Source organism: Amblyomma americanum, chromosome 10 (assembly GCF_052857255.1).
Source record: "Amblyomma americanum isolate KBUSLIRL-KWMA chromosome 10, ASM5285725v1, whole genome shotgun sequence".
NCBI lineage: Eukaryota > Metazoa > Arthropoda > Arachnida > Ixodida > Ixodidae > Amblyomma > Amblyomma americanum.
Window position 1 is genome coordinate 64,979,264 of NC_135506.1, and position 18,599 is coordinate 64,997,862.

General features: G+C 45.0%; 1 protein-coding gene across 1 annotated transcript in view; it reads left to right on the top strand.

Moving 5' to 3' along the window:
- The window catches only part of LOC144108897 (choline transporter-like protein 1), a 71,715-nt gene extending 57,207 nt beyond the window's left edge, over positions 1–14,508 (top strand). Inside the window, exons 14-19 of the mRNA XM_077642129.1 lie at positions 1,831–1,971; positions 5,624–5,736; positions 8,658–8,824; positions 9,812–9,904; positions 12,083–12,175; positions 14,372–14,508. Coding sequence (XP_077498255.1) covers positions 1,831–1,971; positions 5,624–5,736; positions 8,658–8,824; positions 9,812–9,904; positions 12,083–12,175; positions 14,372–14,434 — 670 coding nt within the window. The 3' untranslated portion in view covers positions 14,435–14,508. The remainder of the gene's footprint in view (positions 1–1,830; positions 1,972–5,623; positions 5,737–8,657; positions 8,825–9,811; positions 9,905–12,082; positions 12,176–14,371) is intronic.
- The last annotated feature ends 4,091 nt before the right edge of the window (positions 14,509–18,599 follow it).

Consider the following 18,599-nt stretch of genomic DNA (forward strand, 5'->3'; position numbering starts at 1 on the left):
CGAAGAACACTCCCGTTGTCCAGTTACACCCTCTCAAGATACGTACCAAACGGAACTTGCTTCGTTTGGGGGGGTCAGTGTTGGTCTAGAATTCGGCTTGCGGCGCGATATCGTAACGCTTCAATTAGTAATTGCATGTATAAAATGTTTACCTATTATTGAATTGCGGTTTTATTTCTATACCACAGACCGTAGAGTTATATTTGCCACCTGTCACCGGATGGGTGCCCCTTGTTGTCGGAGTGTATATATATATATATATATATATATATATATATATATATATATATATATATATATATATATATATATATATATATATATATATATATATATATATATATATATATATATATATATAGCGGCACGAATGCGTACAAATATAGCGGTCCCGTAACGGGGCAGTTTTCCTGCCCGTTGTAGGGCATTTTTTTGGAGGGAGGGGGGGGGGGAGGGTGAGACGGAAAGAGATGAGCGGGCGCAACCAACTTTATTGACCGCCATCTTGGATTTGAGAAACCAAAACTATGCCGCCCCTTCGTCCCCTGACGTCACACTTACATAGCTCCAGCTATATCCACCATATTGGACCGTGACGTCATCATTGGCACGCGGCAGGTGGTTGTTTCTACAATGCTATTGTAGGTGACACTACAAGTCTCAATGCCAGATGTGCTGTTTTCTAGTTGCTGTCACAGATGGCGCTGTGATCGCAGGGTGGTAGCAGACCCCACGACATCTCGAAACGTGATGAGTAAGAGCTAAAACTCTTAAAATAACAGCGATCGGAGTGATTGGTTCAGACCTGCTCGATTTGGGACATAAAGAACTTGCTGCTATATTCTCCCAGTTCTTTTTAGTTTCAAGCGCATAAGGTTTGTGTCTGATGACTGCCAGCTGAAAAAGAAAACACATTCAAAGCTTCCACATATAAAGTTGTTTGATCAGTCATCTGGCGAATATATTTTGTTGCGACGACGGGAAACAACTTTTTGAACGCTCAACATAACGTTTGCTAGCTTCTGTCGCCAATCCGAAACATGTGCAATAGCCACTCCCAGATATATCAAGGCAATGTGTATACAGTTCTAGAAATAAATTATACCCAGTGATATCTTAACAGTACTTGAAATATGAACCAGCCATGATGGCCCCGTGTCTTCGGCTTTCGGCTGCTGATATCGAGGACATGGGCTCAAATACATGATGGAGCAGCCGGGTTTTTATGGATGCTGAAAACAAATATGCCGGTGCACGTCATGATGTTAGCACACATTAAAGATGTCCAGGTGGTCGAAATCAACAGGAGCCCTCCACTACTGTGTATCGCGCAGTCCGAGTGCGGCTAAACTTAGTGGCCCACTGAGGGCAACTTCGTACACTTTTTGTTTGGAGTCAACATCGACAGTGCGACATTTTTATTTGCATGTTAGTTCGGCTGCAAAAGCGGATTTATTGCTTAGAGAACTCGGTTTAAAATTCAACATTTTTTTGTCTGCTTTCGTTTTAAACTCATGAGAGATACTGGAAAAGACTGCTGAAAAGAAATACATTTAGATGTGAATCGAAGCATAGCGAAGCAGCTGTGGTGCTCGCGCAAAAAAAGATGTGTTAGCGTCATCGATGTATGCATTTATGTATTTCTTTTTATGACCTTTCTAGCATATAAAATGTTCCTTTTATGTGAAAATAGCGTCTACGTAATCAGAATGCGGCGGTCCATCTGTACAGGCCAGCTTCAGTTTATCGTAGTGTACTTTTAAATGGACACTGCTACGTCTCTCGCTTTCCGCCCTGAATTCACTGAACCCGGTTCCCACGTCAGCGCAGGCACAAGACGCACATGAGCGCCCCGGTGGTGCGAAGTATGCAACTCCTCGTGGGCTACCACCTAGGGTCCGTCATTTACGGCTCACTGGTGCTCGTCGTTGCCGAGCCACTAAAGGCTGTCGTCTCCGCCGCGCGTCTTGTGTAAGTACTATTTAACAATTGTCAGCATGGAATGGCATGTTATTTAGGAGCTAGAGAAATGCATGCAGTGCCTCAATATCATTACAGTCTTGCCATTACGACTGCATTACGCATGCTTGCCTAACAACATCTGCAGAACAGATAGCAAACGCTCTTATGACCAACTTATGATTTTGTATCGATTGTGATGGAGTGGTTCTGAGACTTCCCACGGCACTAATTTCAACCACCTGGGGATCTTTAACGTGCACTGACATGACGCAGCACACGGGCGCCTTAGCGTTTTTCCTCCATAAAAACGCAAAGGCGCCCGTGTGCTGTGTGATGTCAGTGCACGTTAAAGATCCCCAGGTGGTCGAAATTATTCCGGAGCCCTCCACTACGGCACAACTTTCTTCCTTTCTTCTTTCCCTACCTCATTTATCCCTTCCCTTACGGCGCGGTTCAGGTGTCCAACGATATACGAGACAGATACTGCGCCATTTCCTTTCCCCAAAACCAATTATTATTATTATTATTATTATTATTATTATTATTATTATTATTATTATTATTATTATTATTATTATTATTATTATTATTATTTGGTCATCGAATGACAAGGAAAGGTCTCCACCCCGAGTGGGGTTTTGCGACCTTGCTTTGCTCTGTGGTTTCATACCGATGTCTGCTGTACACGAGCAGAAGAGCGTGTTAAGTGGCTTTACTGCCTTTGTTTGCTCCGACGCTGTCCTCTGCCTTGGTACTGCGACAGTAAAGACATACGAAGTCATTATGTGGGATAAGTTTTATTCTGAACTGCAAATACTCTTTTTGTCGACGTATGTCGTGCTTGAAGAGGTGGCGTTGCTTTACGTGAAGAAGTGGAAGGGGATAACGCACAAGACAAAAACGTTATTAGACGTACTTTCCGAAAGAGGACCACAACAACTTATGTCCCAGATCTAGAAAAAGCGCTTTACGTGAAATGGGGCTGATCTTTCGCGAAAAGAGGAAACAATAGATACACCCAGAAATTCAGGGACACAGTGGTGTAAGACAGAAAGACCATAACTCGTACCGCCACGGTAGCTCAGTGTTTATTGTGCTCGGCTGCTGACTCGAAAGACGCGGTTTAGATCCTGGCCGCGGCGGTCGCATTTCAATGGAGGCGAAACACGATGCGATGCCAGTTGACGTTAAGAACCACAGGTGGTTGAAATTTCCGGAGTCCTTCACTACGGCGTCCGTAATAGTCTGCGTCTATTTGGGAGGTTAAACCCCCATAAAACCAAAACGAAATTCTGAAAGGCCATAACTCGTACTAATTTCAATTCTGAACTGCTTACGTGGTGGCAGCTTACAGAAGAGGTGGCCATGTGGTTTCAGCATCCGCTTCCTATGCCGAAGGCGCTGGGTTCGATCCCCACTGCCGCCGGGTACCCAGCGGTGATGCAATGGGTAACAGCTTTTCCCTGGCCTGGTGTTCGGGATATTTAGGGTCAAATACTTCGTAAATGAATATTTGACCCTACCTCGGGTAGAGTGAAGCGTCTTATGCCATGGCGCACTTTGTCCCATTAAAATTAATGGTCATCGTCATCACGAGGCGACCGCTCGAGTCCATGACGAAGGTCATGGAAGCAAACTGACAAGAACTAACTAGCTCAGTTCATAGACTCCTTCTAACTGCTATTTTGATTGGTGAGTTATAAACTGCGCTAGGGCAATTTTCATTGAAGGTCGGGCCTGAGATGCTTATGCGCCATTAAACCCAACACAACACAATACACTGAAGGTCGGAGCGCATTAAAAAAAATAGTCGAATTGCTGACGCGTGTGATGTCCTAGACCACTAGTTCGTGCTTTCTGCTAAATAAATTCGTAACCAGCAAAAATGCTTGCCAACGTGACGGAAGAAATCGCTGTATCAGTACCCCAGGTAGCACCATCCGCTAAAACTATAGCCTTTTATTCAAAAGAACCTTCCACAGGCTTGACAAAACGTATGTTGCTGCGGATTCTTTTAAACAGAAGAGATAGTACTTGAAGTGCCATGATAAATACAGAGACAGCAGTAACATACAAAGTCCAAATTACCTGCTTGCTTTCGGGGCATAACGTCTAGTAATAGTTAGGAACGTAGAATAACCATTCATTTTAATAATGGCACCCGTAATCGTCGCACGGAAATATGTTTCATGAATGATTACGCGTGTTCGGCTGCAGTTGTTATCTGCTGAATCTCCACCTTTGGCCTTGCGTTAGAGAACAGTTTCCCAGAAATTGCAGTCGCCCCATCCATCTTGCCCTTAATGTTTCAAATCAAACTGCAGAATGGGAAAGTCTGAAGTCACAATTTTGTTTAGGGGTTGCCACGCAAGAAGATAAGTGAAAATCGAGAAGCGGTAGAGTGTTTAAGTGCAAATCAGAGATATCACGTTTGAGCTTTTAAGAGAGGCAGACGTATTTCAGAAAACTGCGGCAGCATTTCTTGGTGGGCTCTGATAGGAAAATTATAGGTTTCCGTGAATTCCAGTGAACAGTGTCTGTGGTTTTATTTGTCCTCAGTGCAACAGCAACATCATCCGTTTTCTTATTTTTTTTTCCAAGGCAGAGATTTCCAAAGTAGCGGTTGCGTAAAAAGTTGATGCATGCGCTTTCTATAGGTTAAAAGGGACAGCAGAAAATGGCACTTTTGCATCCATGCCCTATACTTGAGGTAGGCCCGCTTCTGTAGAAAGACAACTTAGACTTCCATATTTGCTCCGTGACCAATCCCGACCTGGGGGTACGTGCCATTTCAGAAGACACTAAACACAATAACAGGGACAAAGCCGCGAACACCTGCCTGAATAAAACTTCCACTATTCTTACACAAAACAGTTTGAACGTGGTTCTGCAGGGATCCTTAGTCTGCTAGACAACGTTCCGACAAGGGGACTTGTCTTTGCCTGGGGTCCTTGCGCAGACGAAGACGCACCCTCTTGTCGAAGCGCTTTCTGGCGGACTGAGGTTTTTCCCACTGATCCCGGATCATTTAATTTTATGTTGTCAAGAATCACGCCTTCCAGCGTTCTCTCTACAGGGACTCCACTAAGGCAACAATTAGTGATTCGGCTTAAACCGCTTGTGAACTGTTTTAGAAAACGAAAAATGGTGTGATGTAATTAAAAAAAATGTTTAAATGTGCATGGTGCATCCTCTACGGTTCCCGAATGGGTCGTTTTCAGTGCCTACTAAAATGTTAGTTTCCCCAGTTTAAAGACCGAAGGACCGCAGCGCTGGCCAAGTGGTTGAGCATCCGCCTCACATGCGGGAGGTGCGGGGTTCGATCCCCAGTGCCGCCGGGTACCAACCGGTGATACAATGGGTACAAGCTTTCCCCTGGTCTGGTGCTCGGCTTATTTAGGGTGAAATGCTTGGGAAATGGGTCTTTGACCCCACCTTAAGAATTTGAAAAATACCTTGTGCCATGGCGCTCCTTGGCCATAGATGCCCTTGCGCCATAAAAATCCATCATTATCATCATTAAAGACCAAAGATTTCTGCTTTAGAGATTCGCATTTTCTTCTCAATAGCCATGAAATCAGTACATTATAAAAAAGCAGACTATTTAACAACACATGGCTTGGCAGTTACTTGACCTGTTGCAAAACGCTTTGCTTTCCAGCTTTCCCGAAAAGCTGCAGGCCGTGGCTTCCATCAACAGGTTGTTGGGGCCATGCTGCAGCTGCCTTGACCGCTTCCTGATGCACCTAAACAGGAGGGCCTACGTTGTAATGGGTGAGAGATCATGAATTACCGAGATAGCAATAACATACTAAAAATATGTTACATATTTCACCGCGTAGATAAGAGCGTGTCTGCGAAAGGTTGGACTTTCTTAAAGCTGCATACAGGCTGCAATACAGTGGAGGTTTTTAAGCTGATCATGATCATCTGTCAATCTACATTCATTGTAAGACAATTGACTCTACGATTTCTCTCCAATTTTCCCTCCCAACCTCATCTGTCCACCTTTTTCTCAGCTTATATAAGGTCTATAACATATGCATTTCTAAATGTGATGGCACTGAACTTATAGGCCTACATTAAAGATGATTTGCTACTGCAGACGGGAGGGCAAATGAGATGCAAATGCTACATTGCTGCTGCATTACAGTAGTGATCACTGATTTCAAAATATCCGTGGACGAAGCTGTCATTTTTTTCCGCAGGAATACAAGGGCAAAAGCATGCACTCTAGATGTGACCGACACCGAGGGCAGCTGTGTTCGTTCACTTGGTGTTCTTTACTTAAATAGACAGGGAACTACGGTTATCTAGTGCGTGGTGCTAAGTGGCACTATGCGGATACATACAGTTCGCATTGCATGCTTCGTCGCTGCCCTTCACATGGACATTCCTCAGCGATGCCTATCGTAAGGTGAAAATTAACAATAGACCTCGTTGAGGTCGCGCTGGTTGTCAGCCTGTCATTTATTCTTACGCAATGTATCGGTTATGAGAAAATGGCTGCCACGTCGTACACCAGCGCATTCGCGGGCATGATGCCAATTTTTATTCCTGGCCTGAAAAAAAGGCTTAGGTTGCACCTACAAGAACTGTAAAAGCCTTTGAGATAGGACAGGCGTGGATATTTTTTCCGGTCCTGCGTGCGCGCAAACGGCGAGTTAAGCACTTCAGTATTTACTCTTTCTTTTCTAGCAGCGATATTAAATCTTTAATTCACTATGAACAGGCGTAAGAGGCCTGTATAGAGCGCTGGAGCAGTGTGTTGGGGGACAAATGAAGCAGCCACTCTGTTAAGGACACATTTTTGCCGGTTTTTAAGAGCGCGAACTCTTACTACTTACGTATGTAAAGGACGCGTCTGTCTGCAATGAAGGTCAAATTGACCAAAACAGTGGCCACGTAACCCCCCCGAGAACCATCATTGGCATAAAATTTGGGTGCCACTCGTTTTACACAGGATGTTCGGAGTGGTGTCAAATGACGGCATGTTTCTGAGCATAAAGTTACTAATTGAGATGAAGAACAAAATATAAGTGGCATTCGCGACGACGACCTTTCCGCCCGCGAACCGTGCATTCCGAGAACCTTCAGACCGCCATGCCAAACCGTTCGTCGCAGGGGGTTCCAGATGGTGTCATGCGAATCGTCGTTTTGTGATGAACTTGGTTATAAAATTCATTAACTGAAATAACAAGGAAATATACCTGATAAAGTGAAGGCGGCTGTAAATAACAATAGTATAGTGCAAAATCCATGAGGTAGATGGCGCTGCTTAGGAAAGGACATCCGCAGATGTTTGGATTTGGTCTTCTCCACATTTGCTGAGCACACCGATGTAAATCACTAGAAGCTCCCGTAGCTAATGCTTTTAAGTCGAACACTGAGGCAGAGTTGGCGGGAAACTTTTTTGTTTGTTTTGTGAGACTGTGCGTTCACGCTGGAGTGCCAGCATTGCCGTTGAAACGCAGAACCGTTGAAACGCAGTGCTCTAGAAATGTGTACTCACGTGTGTACACAGTTGTGTACATGGCGAACTCACTAGTTTTTTTTATCATTTGTTACACCTTTAACAGTGATGCTATTGTTGGAGGCAAAGTTAGTATCTTTCATATCGCGAAGAGATTTCTTTTCGATAGTGTGTAGCCAACGTAGTAAATATAATTTGTGAAAAATGTAAGCATAGTACAGCGCTCTCCGTCTGTTTTACGCATATTTTCCTTCCTTTAATAATGCCAGATTTTTTTCTGAGTTTTTAGCGTCATATGCATCTTCCAAAGAGAGATGACTGCACGAACCCAGTTACTAACCTGATAAATGCTGGTATTTGAGAGTTTTTTTCCCAGCCATTGTGGCACTGCTTGAAGTTTTGTATACGCTTGGTGCTGGTGGAAAAAACGTGATTGAAAGCACTGGGGTGGGGTTTAGGGGAGAGTGGCGGGTTTTACCGCTCCTTTGACTGGGTGGTAGTCCTCATTCCGGAGCAGCATTGATGGTAGCCACTGCACGCGCTGTTTGAACCAGAGCCCTCTGGGACTACAGGTCCAAGCAGCTGGACATGGTCGCCTCCCAGCCCTCTCCCGTTGGCTGATTTGTTGTCTTTATTCCCAGATTTTCGTGCCAGGCCCGCACCATATGAAATGCATCTGCCCACGAGTCACAAAAATTATAGTACCCCGAAAAAGTTGGGTCTATGTGTTTTAAAATCGCGGGACTGATAAATTACCCATTTGTAGCCTGCTGAGGCGTCGTTCCTCAGTTCTATCCAGACCCTTGGCGGGCTTTGGGAACGTCTGCCTATTGAGGCATAGATACGCTCTGATGTATACGCTTGTTAAAAAAGTTAAGCTTTGCTGTTTTGCGTTGAGAAACTCATTGGGTTCCATGAATGCTCAATACAGTATCTAGGGGGAAAATATTTGTTTCCACTTGAAAGAACGAGCGAAGCCTTAATACCTAAACTGCTCGCTAAGTCAGCAGCAAGAACATCCGTGAGTGGCTACTCGTATGGCTCGAAATGAGGCTATGATCATTCCTTCTTTCATACCTTAAGCATGGTGATCGAAGTTTTGGCAAGGTTTTTGAGTATAAAGGGTGTAGGAGAGATAGGTGTTCCGTGCAATGCACCCACGAAACGAAGCATTCACACCTCGCGCGCTGCTCGATTTTTCGCATGCATTTTCGTCATGCAGCGATGCACGGCCTGAGCTTTCGCACCAGCGGCCGGAGGGCGCTGCGGCTGCTGGCGCGCCATTGCCAGCAGGTCGCCGGGCTCGACACCGTGATCTCCTTCCTTCTTTTTCTGGCCAAGTTCAACGTTGCTCTGCTGAGCGTCTTCAGCGGCCTCTGGATTATAAAGGCGAGTTTTTATCCACCTTAGAAAGAATAGAATATTACAGACATAAGTTCTGGGCCTTTTCTTTCGCTTCAAACAGGGAGGGCTAATCTTGTGACAGTTTTTATTATCACTATACAATTGTTATCCTCATCCGATGTTCTGTGGAATAATACACGATTGGTGAAAGTTAATTCGATGCCTCCACCGGAATATTGTAAGGTACATTACATATTATGCTATGTGCGGAAGTTGTCACCCGAAAAATATCTCGTGTCCGTACTTTTCAGCCTAGTTTTATATGGGCAATCAAGCATCCCCCTCCCCCCCCCCCCTCCCCCCCACTGGCCTTCTCCTTGGTCTGAGTTTGTGGCTGCTCACTGGCCGCGACTGCAGCACTGAGAGTTCGACACTTAATATCTCATAAGCCCCACAGATGTCTAGATGAAGGTTGGCGGTTAGGCACTGACATGCGCATCTTAAAAAAAAATTGCTTAGGCGCCGCGTCTATTGCACGGCGGTTAGATGTCAGGCACGGCTTTCACTGCACAGCAGAATGGTACGAATTTGTTCCACTGATACGCTGTGACTGAAACCTAAGTCGTTCACTGCTTGGGTCGTTGCTACAGGCATATTTGGCGCAAAACACACGAGGGTAAGAAATGACTGCCATAAAAACGTTTCTGGCGAGTTCATTTCAGCTCCCGCGTTGTAGACACTTGGTTCCAACACAATTTTACAACTTTTAGCTGCTGTAACGCTCTCATGGCATTGCATGTTAGCTAGTCGCCATCGCAAAAGGCAAATTTTAGGTGCGCATGAAGTGTCCCTTGACATCTGTCTTACAGTATTATTATCACTCAAGCTGTGTGCAGGACGGTAATAATGCCTTGTAACAGGCAGCAGAGCACACTTGATATATTGGACGCACATATGGATGTACTGCCATGACATCAATTCTTCGAGGCGTTGCAAACTGTGGAACAGTGTTCGATGCTTTTTCGTCGGCAGGAATCACAGACAACGGTTTACGTCTGGGCGCCTTTGATGGCAGCTGGCTGTGTTGCCTACTACGTGGCCGACGCTTGCATATCGTTGTACGAGGTAAGCCATGTGGGCACAATGTGCACTCCCATGCATCGTACTTAGCACCGTTTTCTTGGCTCCTACATGATGCACATTCATAGTTTTACTGGAGAGCTCATACTCTGCAATCTACATTTATTGCCAGCCCTCATAACGTCGACCTTGCAGAGGTGGTTGCGTATACTATATATTATGAGTACAGAAAAACGAATGCGGTCACTGAGCGTGTTTTCAAAATATGACATGCGCATTGCCCACATCCCGACCAGCAAGCTCCGTAACCAGCTCCTGAACGTGAAATACAAACTGCCGATTGAAGCATTTCCAGGTGTCATCTACCAGATCCCATATGCTGATTGCCCCCAGGTTTACATGACGTGAGAAATAATAATCACACGACGAACGCCATTGCCGAGCATGTGCAAGAGCATACTCATACGATTGACTGGGACCACGCCACTGTCATCGCGAAGGAAAGGAACGTGTCATCTCGGCGGCTGATGGAATCTCTAATCATCCACTCGACACCAGCTACCATGAACCGGGTGCAAGGAACCATGCCACCCATCTGCGGACGCTCCTTGCGCCACGTGTTACGTATATAAGTCGCGACAATTTCTTGTCCCGCTCAGTGATCAAGGAACCCGTACGAGGTTCCGAAACGTCTTTGAATTTCATGACATGGTCAGTGACCGCATTCCTTTTTCTTTAATAAAATGCCTGATCAGACAAACTTTCGTCGAACCGTTGATTATGATTACTATGAGTACAGCGTCAGAAAAAGGCGGGAGAGGGGGGCGGGTGCAAAAGCGCTATGTGGAACGCTAGTGAGAGAAATCTCCTGAGACCTCGCTATAGAGTTGGAGCGAGGGTTTGAAGGGAGAGTTGTGTAACGCTGAGACGCCTCCGGCCATTCTTCGCAAGCAATGTTTCGAATTTGCGCACTGTTTGTCCCACATTGGCGTCACAACAGTTATTGCAGCAAAGTCAAGTACGGGAACAACTCGTGTATTGTTCTACGCCCCGAGTGTCGTGATGTTCTGGTGTGTGGCTTTTATGTAATGTTTAAGTGTGTGTCTTTTTAAACGCGCTTTGCCTTATGCCTATAAACATACTCCTCGAGTTGTTTTCAGTTTTAAAAAATCCAGTACTCTCTTTGATGCAGCCGAATGATCTCTCTAAAACTGCGATACAAACTGCGGAAACAAATAGCCAGTCATGCTATCCTGAGAGAGATCTTGTTGCAGCTTTAAGGAAATATGGTCGAATATTATTCTTGAGTTTAAGAAAGGCTTAGGTCTGGTGCTCTGTGCCAGGACTCCATAAAAATGCCCATTAATTTACTACTGACTGGCGAAGCTAACCAGCCCTGTAGGAGCAATATAAACCATAGAGTAACACTACTGGTGTTCCTGCTTATTTTCGTCCTCGAGAGTGTCATGCTTCTTTTTTTATTTTTTATTAATTTTGTCGTGCATCGATCGGCTCTGTAAAAACAAAAAAAAACCCCGATGAATGCGAATTCTACAAGCAGCACTTGGATGACCATACTTGCTTACATGCAATTTTAATTTGGGGTACTTAAGAACTACAACAGAGCTTTAATCTTAAAATTGGCATGTAACCCACCGCGGTGTCTCAAGGGTTGTGACGCTCGGCTCCTGACACGAAAGACTCGGGTTCGATCATGGCCGCAGCTGTCGAATTTCGATTGAGCCGAAATTCTAGAGGCCCGCGTACTGTGCGATGTCGCGCATGTTAAAGAATCAAAGGTAGTAAAAATTTCCGGTACCCTCATAATGTGAGTCGTTTGGGACGTTAAATGCCCGTAAAGCAAACGAAACCAAAAAATGGCATGCTGTTAATATCAAAGGGTAGAGAACAAAATAGAGATTGAAATATATTTTTTTCAGAAAATAACTGATATTATAACAATGCGCAGGCACCTATTATAGAATGGCTTTTCATCTAGATTCCATTTGCAAGTTACGTTCAACGTAACGTCTTCCAGAGCAATAGAAACACTGAACGGTGTGTGTCAGTGGTTAAATAAAAGAAAAGTATGTTCAGTCTCGAATTCATGCCTTAAGCTTTTCAGCCAACGTGCCATTTGTAATTGAAACCATTATCTTTCAGTGTATCATTAAACTTTGGGCAAACTACAGTAATAAAACAAACACACCCTTATTATCACAGGTGGCTGTGGACACCCTGTTTCTCTGTTTCTGCGAGGACTGTGAGCAGAACAACGGCGGCTCCAAGCCCTACTTTGTTACCGATTCCCTCCGAGTGAGTATTGTAACCTGCCATCATTGAAAAAATACGTTTGTAAAAAAAAATATTTACCGTGACAATTACTGCTGATTAAACAGAACTCCCATTACGTTACTATAAGTGCCGAAAAATAATATAATTACTTTTACCTACGTTTTAGTTTCGCGCATACAGAGAGATCTCCAAGACAAATTTTAGGCTTATTAATTTATTGCATCCAGGGAGCAAGCAAAGTTTTAACGTGGGCTTCGATAATTATTCCCCGTTTTGAAGAAAGGGCTTCCTGGGTTATGCTGGATAGTTGCTCTCCTCAAGCAGTTCAGGGTAACGCGATTGTGTACATGGTGAAACATTTTCAGAATTAGGCACAACTCAAAAATTGAAAAATCGCGCGTGTGTCTTAAGCACAAGAAATTACGCAGCTTTCCCTTCGTTCGATACACCGCCATGGCGGCGGCTCATGCCTTCGTCTCCATTGCCAATTGTCAGCGCGTGCAACTTCGCTCGCTTGCCGAGCCGGAGTTCCCGCGATGTTTGAATTACAGTAATTTCAGATCTAATTAATTACTTTTGATGTGAAATTGCTCGCCCAAAATAATTAATTAGATCACTAGATTACTTGACCACAAAAGTAAATCTTACATTCCCGATTATGAAAAAAGTAATTCAATCGCTGCAATTGCGTTAATGGAATTAAATCATTGCCATCTCTGCAAAGTGCGTTTTGGCGCGTTTTTGAAAGGTTCAAAAATATGTGGTCATTGTGGTCATAATGACCACATATGATGAAATATGTGGTCACTAATTTCCTCTTCGTTTGACCCTAGTTTTTTTTACTTAAAGCGCGCGCTGCTACAGTTTTGGTCTGCACGTCAGAAGGGAGGTTAGTAATTGTTATTATTGCAGAATAGTTGCGAAATTAAAAAAACAACTGTAAACTACCGGGTGTAGAATTTAATGATTGGCTGATTCGAAAAATAATGTAACCAAAGCTCTTACTCGTATCATATTCTTCCTCTTTTTAATTTTCTACTAAGGACACAGCAAACGGCCACGCAATTTTCTGGACAGTTATTATATGCCGCATATGTCGCGACATGCTCTCGCAATATCAGTGCGCTCACGGAAGCAAGGTAAATTTGGCAGTACGTAAATTCATCAGATTTTTCAGTCGATGAGGCCTGACCAGTAGAAATTCATCGTCAGGTAGTTCAGATATGTGGTGCTAATGTCACGTCGGGGAAACGCGTTTAGGTTTCGTACACTCATGGCATACTGCCAAGACAGATGTGCAGAATACGCAATGACCTGATCCGCCAAGCACTCCGCCCACAGGTAACAATCTATGTGGTATTGAATACCTCATTGAGGATGATCGTCGCATTCGACTTGGCGATACTGCTAACAATTTAGCGGACTTTGTGAAAAACGTTCTTGAATCGTAACCGAAAAACTTAACGGCCACGACTATTGGTGTTATGGCGCAGATTTATTGTATAGCGGCATCAATACCTAGCTATACCGCAGGAACAAACGTTTGAACATGCATTGCGACTATGATGAAAAGTAATTTTTTAAGACTGGCGTAATCAGCACGTGGGCTTACGGAAGAAATTGATTCTATGCGAGAACCCGTAACGCTACTTTTCGAATCAGCCTCATGATTGGATCGTGTTCTGCACAAGAGCTAATATTGCGCCTAAAACACTAATATATACAGCTAACCTATCCACCTCACGATAAAAACGCAATATTTGCGAAGACACGACGTCCCACGTTAAATAGAATCGCACGAAAATTAAGCTCTATACCGCTTTTCTCAATCCTCCAGTGATGTGTTCTTAAAATTAAGAGCAGCAATCTTTTTTGTCGGTTCTCAAGGCGCCCTGGGAAAACTTACTTTATGCCATAAGAGCCCCATCATAGTGTTACGGCCGAATGATTACTTTTCTACTACGTACAAGACGCGTCGTTAGAAATTTTCGCTTTTGTTCTTACAGTTGCATCCAAACCACTGATACTGAGCTATTCGAGTGTGAAAAAAAAAACGAGAGACCTAACCATTGATACGTTGATTGGTTTCAACACATCGATTTTGCATGTGAACAGCTTTTATTGAAGTATTTCGGTTCTCCCCGTTCCTTTAGACCACAAAGCGAAATCAAGTCCCATCTTATCTGAAAAAAGTTTATCTCTGGTTCCACAACGCAGGCCTTCATGCACGAGACCAAGAACGACCACTCAGACATGACCAATGCAAGGATGACGTCCTAGGGCCAATTGTGCACTGCCACGTGCGAGGAGGGACGACATGCAGATAGGATATTTTTAAATAAAATGCTCTGTAATGACGGCGGCTTCTTGCATACAGATGTCAATGGTTTTGCTAGCTGACTTAAAAGCAACTTTGCAAACACGCACTCGTGTCACGGGAGACATCTATAGAATGCAGTATTACATGACAACTGTTTAAGGACTCTACTGGCGAAGCGAACGGTGCTACATTTGTTTCTAAAGGCAAGGAAGGAGCAGACCGTGCTGCGAAGGAGCAACGGCTGGTGCTGTGGGCCCGGGGAGATCCAAAACGGCGGCTGGACAGTGGGGCCATCGGCCGCTCGTGTTTGCCAATGCGCATGCTATGTTTTCCGCGCGTACCTGTCTTTGCATATTGGCCAAATCTACCTTGTTCGCTTCCCTCGCTCGACTTATCGGAACCAATCACTGGGTTTATTTTATGGGTTTATGGAGGTTTAACGTCCCAAAGCGACTCAGGCTATGAGGGACGCCGTAGTGAAGGGCTCCGAATACTTTCGACCACCTCGGGGTTCTTTAACGTGCACTGACATCGCACAGTACACGGGCCTCTAGAATTTCACCTCCATCGAAATTCGGCCGCCGCGGCCAGGATCGAACCCGCATCTTTTGGGCCAGCAGCCGAGCGCCATTATCACTGAGCCATCGTGGAGGCAGATTCAATCACTTCTGCGCCATGGTGGCTGCGATCCTTGGGTACGGTCGAGCGCTGCCACCTTAAGATGAAGGTCACTTCCACAGTACGTGCCCCCTTTGTCAAAAGTAACCGGGCAGTGGTGGTTTATTCCTCAGTCGCGTAGCGAATCCCTTATGGCAGCCCTTAAGCTCTTAATCACTGTAAAATAAGGTGAACCCTTGCCCTCACGTTCTCACACCTTTGGGCCGTTAGGGTTGCCGTAAAGGCCCCGTTATACGGTTGAGAAGCAAAAACCGGTTGCTCGGTTACTTTTGGCAAAGGGAGTAAGTCTCAATCTCGAGCGGTCCTTCATCGTCGTAGGGGATTTGTTCTGTGCTAAGGCCATGTTTGGATCCACTGAACGTCATCACGGCGATTTACTCGCCTCAGATTGATAGCCGCCGCCGTATCTTTAAATGTGCTTCCGATATTAATGATGCACTCTTAGCACCTTCCTGATGTCATCACCATACGCTTGTAGTTAAGGCGAGCAACCACGTAACCTCCCGTCCATCGCTGCTTGAGGCCACGCTCAGCGCGATGGATCGGAAGGAGAGAAAAAAAAGTGGAAGGTCAATCTGTTCTTTACGGCTGGATTACCTAACCTCCTGCACGAAAACGATGGTATTCCTTTGTAGAGTTGGCACTTTCTTGTTGGGCTTCTGCTGAAGCTCCCATAGAGACGCGCGTAATCTTCTAGACTATCATTTTACTTTTGTAAATAGCGGTTCCTGTCTGAGTCAGATAAATTTAGGTCTGTATTTTGTTGGGCTTCTACTGAAGCTCCCATAGAGACGCGCGTAATCTTCTAGACTATCATTTTACTTTTGTAAATAGCATTTCCTGTCTGATCCAGATAAATTCAGGTCTGTATTTCTGAGGTGGGCTTCATGTGGCACAACGCTAGCTACATAAGATATGCTGACCAATTCCGATGGTCGGCATCTGCAGTTGTGCTGCCAGAGCCGCTATATATTGACCTCTGCACGCTTGCACCTGTGAAGACGGACGTACAAAAACGAGTGAGGACAACGGCAAAACGGGCACCGGAAAGTCGAAATGTAACCGTATAATGCATTCCATGCATTAATAAACAGGCTAAAGGAGGAATGTGCGCCACGCTCAAGAACTTGAAACAGGTCTCTGTTTCAACCACCACGTAGCCAAACGTCGTTTCCAGCGTCCCGGATGCAAAATAGCTGTCAACGCGCAATGAAGTGTGTCGTGCAGACAGAGGCGCCACTGTGTATGCTTAGCGAGAAGAGGGATAGGACACAAAGAACGCATGCACACGCAGCGCGCTGTGTGTGCGTATACGTCCGTGTGTGCATTCTTTCTTTCGCTGTGGTCCCCGCGCCATGTATTTTAGGCTCAGGTAGCGTCCCAGGAAACCTACGGGATCTGTGCCAAAAGTGCGCATGCGCCAGGTAGGCTAGAGAAATCGGGGAAGAATTTTGCATCGCCGACAAAGACGCCGCTTTCACAGGTCCGCCATCCCTATCACTCAGTCGCCAATTACGTTTATCGCAAGCTGATATCAGCGTATGAATGATGCAGACGGACGCGCTCAGTGGTGACATCCCCTGGCAAGGCTCCAAAAATGCACGCCTTGAAGTTGATGTAGGGGACCCAGGAGGCGTTGCGGAACAGCTTCTAGAGGCTGATAAAGAAGCCTGATTGGTAAGAAGCTCACTGACAGTACCGTTATGGAAGCAATCATAAATGCGGTATGAGACACCGATTCAATCACCGCAGGTCCACAGTCTATAAGATAGATGAGCGAAGCTTACATCACGCGTTTGTTGTTTACTGCATGTCATAGCTGCATGTCATAGCACGCAGTAAACTGCTTCGCAGGCATCTTAACCGCACTTTTATTTGAACTACGGTAATACAACCTCTTGTTCTAACTGTACACATTACCGTCCCTTGTAGACTTTTGCAAGCATTGGCCTATGAAGCCTTAAAATATGAAATGTAAGCTCTAAACTTGGAGACTGATTAGTGTTTACGCGAAAGTAAACTGACGGTGCTTTCTCTCGTGTGCCTGGCTACCTTTGGAAACAAAGCAGTGGGCGCTCTCCACACAGACATATTAAGAGAGATTGTGAGACAAAACTCAAATTTTCTGAAAAAAAAAGATTTTATACTATATAGCTGTTCTCCATTCTCAAACTAATCATTAACCCATTGACAGGTTTTCCTTGTGTTAGTGGAGTGAAAAACGACAGTTCCGGTTTCTTTCGAGTGCACGCGGCGCTATCATTGGCGTAAAAAAAAGAACTAAATGAAAGCGTTGATGGTAAAAAAAACCCTGCTTCGGTATTTCACCATATATATGAACTCAAATCATCCCAAGTGGTTCACATAAGCCGTTATGGTGTATGGTTTCTAAAGGAACAGAATAAACGAGTCCACTACACAACAATTAGGTAGGAGACAGTGCACCACGGATGAACAGCAGGTGATGGGGAAGACACGATAGCGATAAACACAGTGCTGTTCTTAAGCACCAACAAGCTATAAGATGCTCGATCTACATCGTTCGGCCTCACAGGTCGAGGACGGCTCGGGACGCAGTGCCCACGCTATAGGCGCTAAACACGGCTCGCTTCTCTAAAGCGGGGCGAAAGTGGGCACAACGATATCCAAGTGGCAGGCCCAATACCGTGGTACCATACCAAGGGATGGCGCCTTGTCCCAGTTGCAATCATGGGGAAAGGGTTGGATCCAAGTCACTTTGAGAATGTGGCTATCATTTTCCATGATAAAAGTAGCGCAATCAGGCAGCAGACCTGGTGGTATCCAAACAACCGCCGACTCTAATACAGAAATAAAATTGACCTCCATGCAGCTGGCGCTTTGCAGTCAGTCGTGCGAAGTTATTGATCAATTCGCTCTCGCCCTACCATAAGCGTGCCGTTCCGGTTAGCTCAGTTGGTAGAGCGACTGTTCCGGTGAAGCTGCGGTCCCGGGTTCGAACCCTGGACCAGGACAAATTTTTCATTAGCTACGAAGTTTCTGTGGAAGATAGTTTCCTTTGTAGCCGCACGACTGAGCTTGGGTGGATGCCAATGAGTGATTTGCTTCCTTATTACTTATTTACTCCACCCTTGTTGGAGTCTCCTGAACCTTTGACCAAGGCAGAACACAGTTTTTTTTAACCAACAAAAACCTAATACTGTACGGATTGATTTTTAAGTCCCACTTAAGCGTTCATTGTAATGCCCCATAAGAACATAGCATCATGGCACTGAATAATACAATGATCAGTGGTCTCTAGTGTATTACACAGGCGGCAGTTCACCGTCCAAGACACATACATGTGAAGTCATCCCTTGACAGACAGCGTCGATGTGTCTAATTTAAAAAAAAGGCGTTTTTACAGCAGACTGCATGCCCATATGCTCAATACGCTTTAAAAGACCGCTTTAAAACTAAAAGAACGAC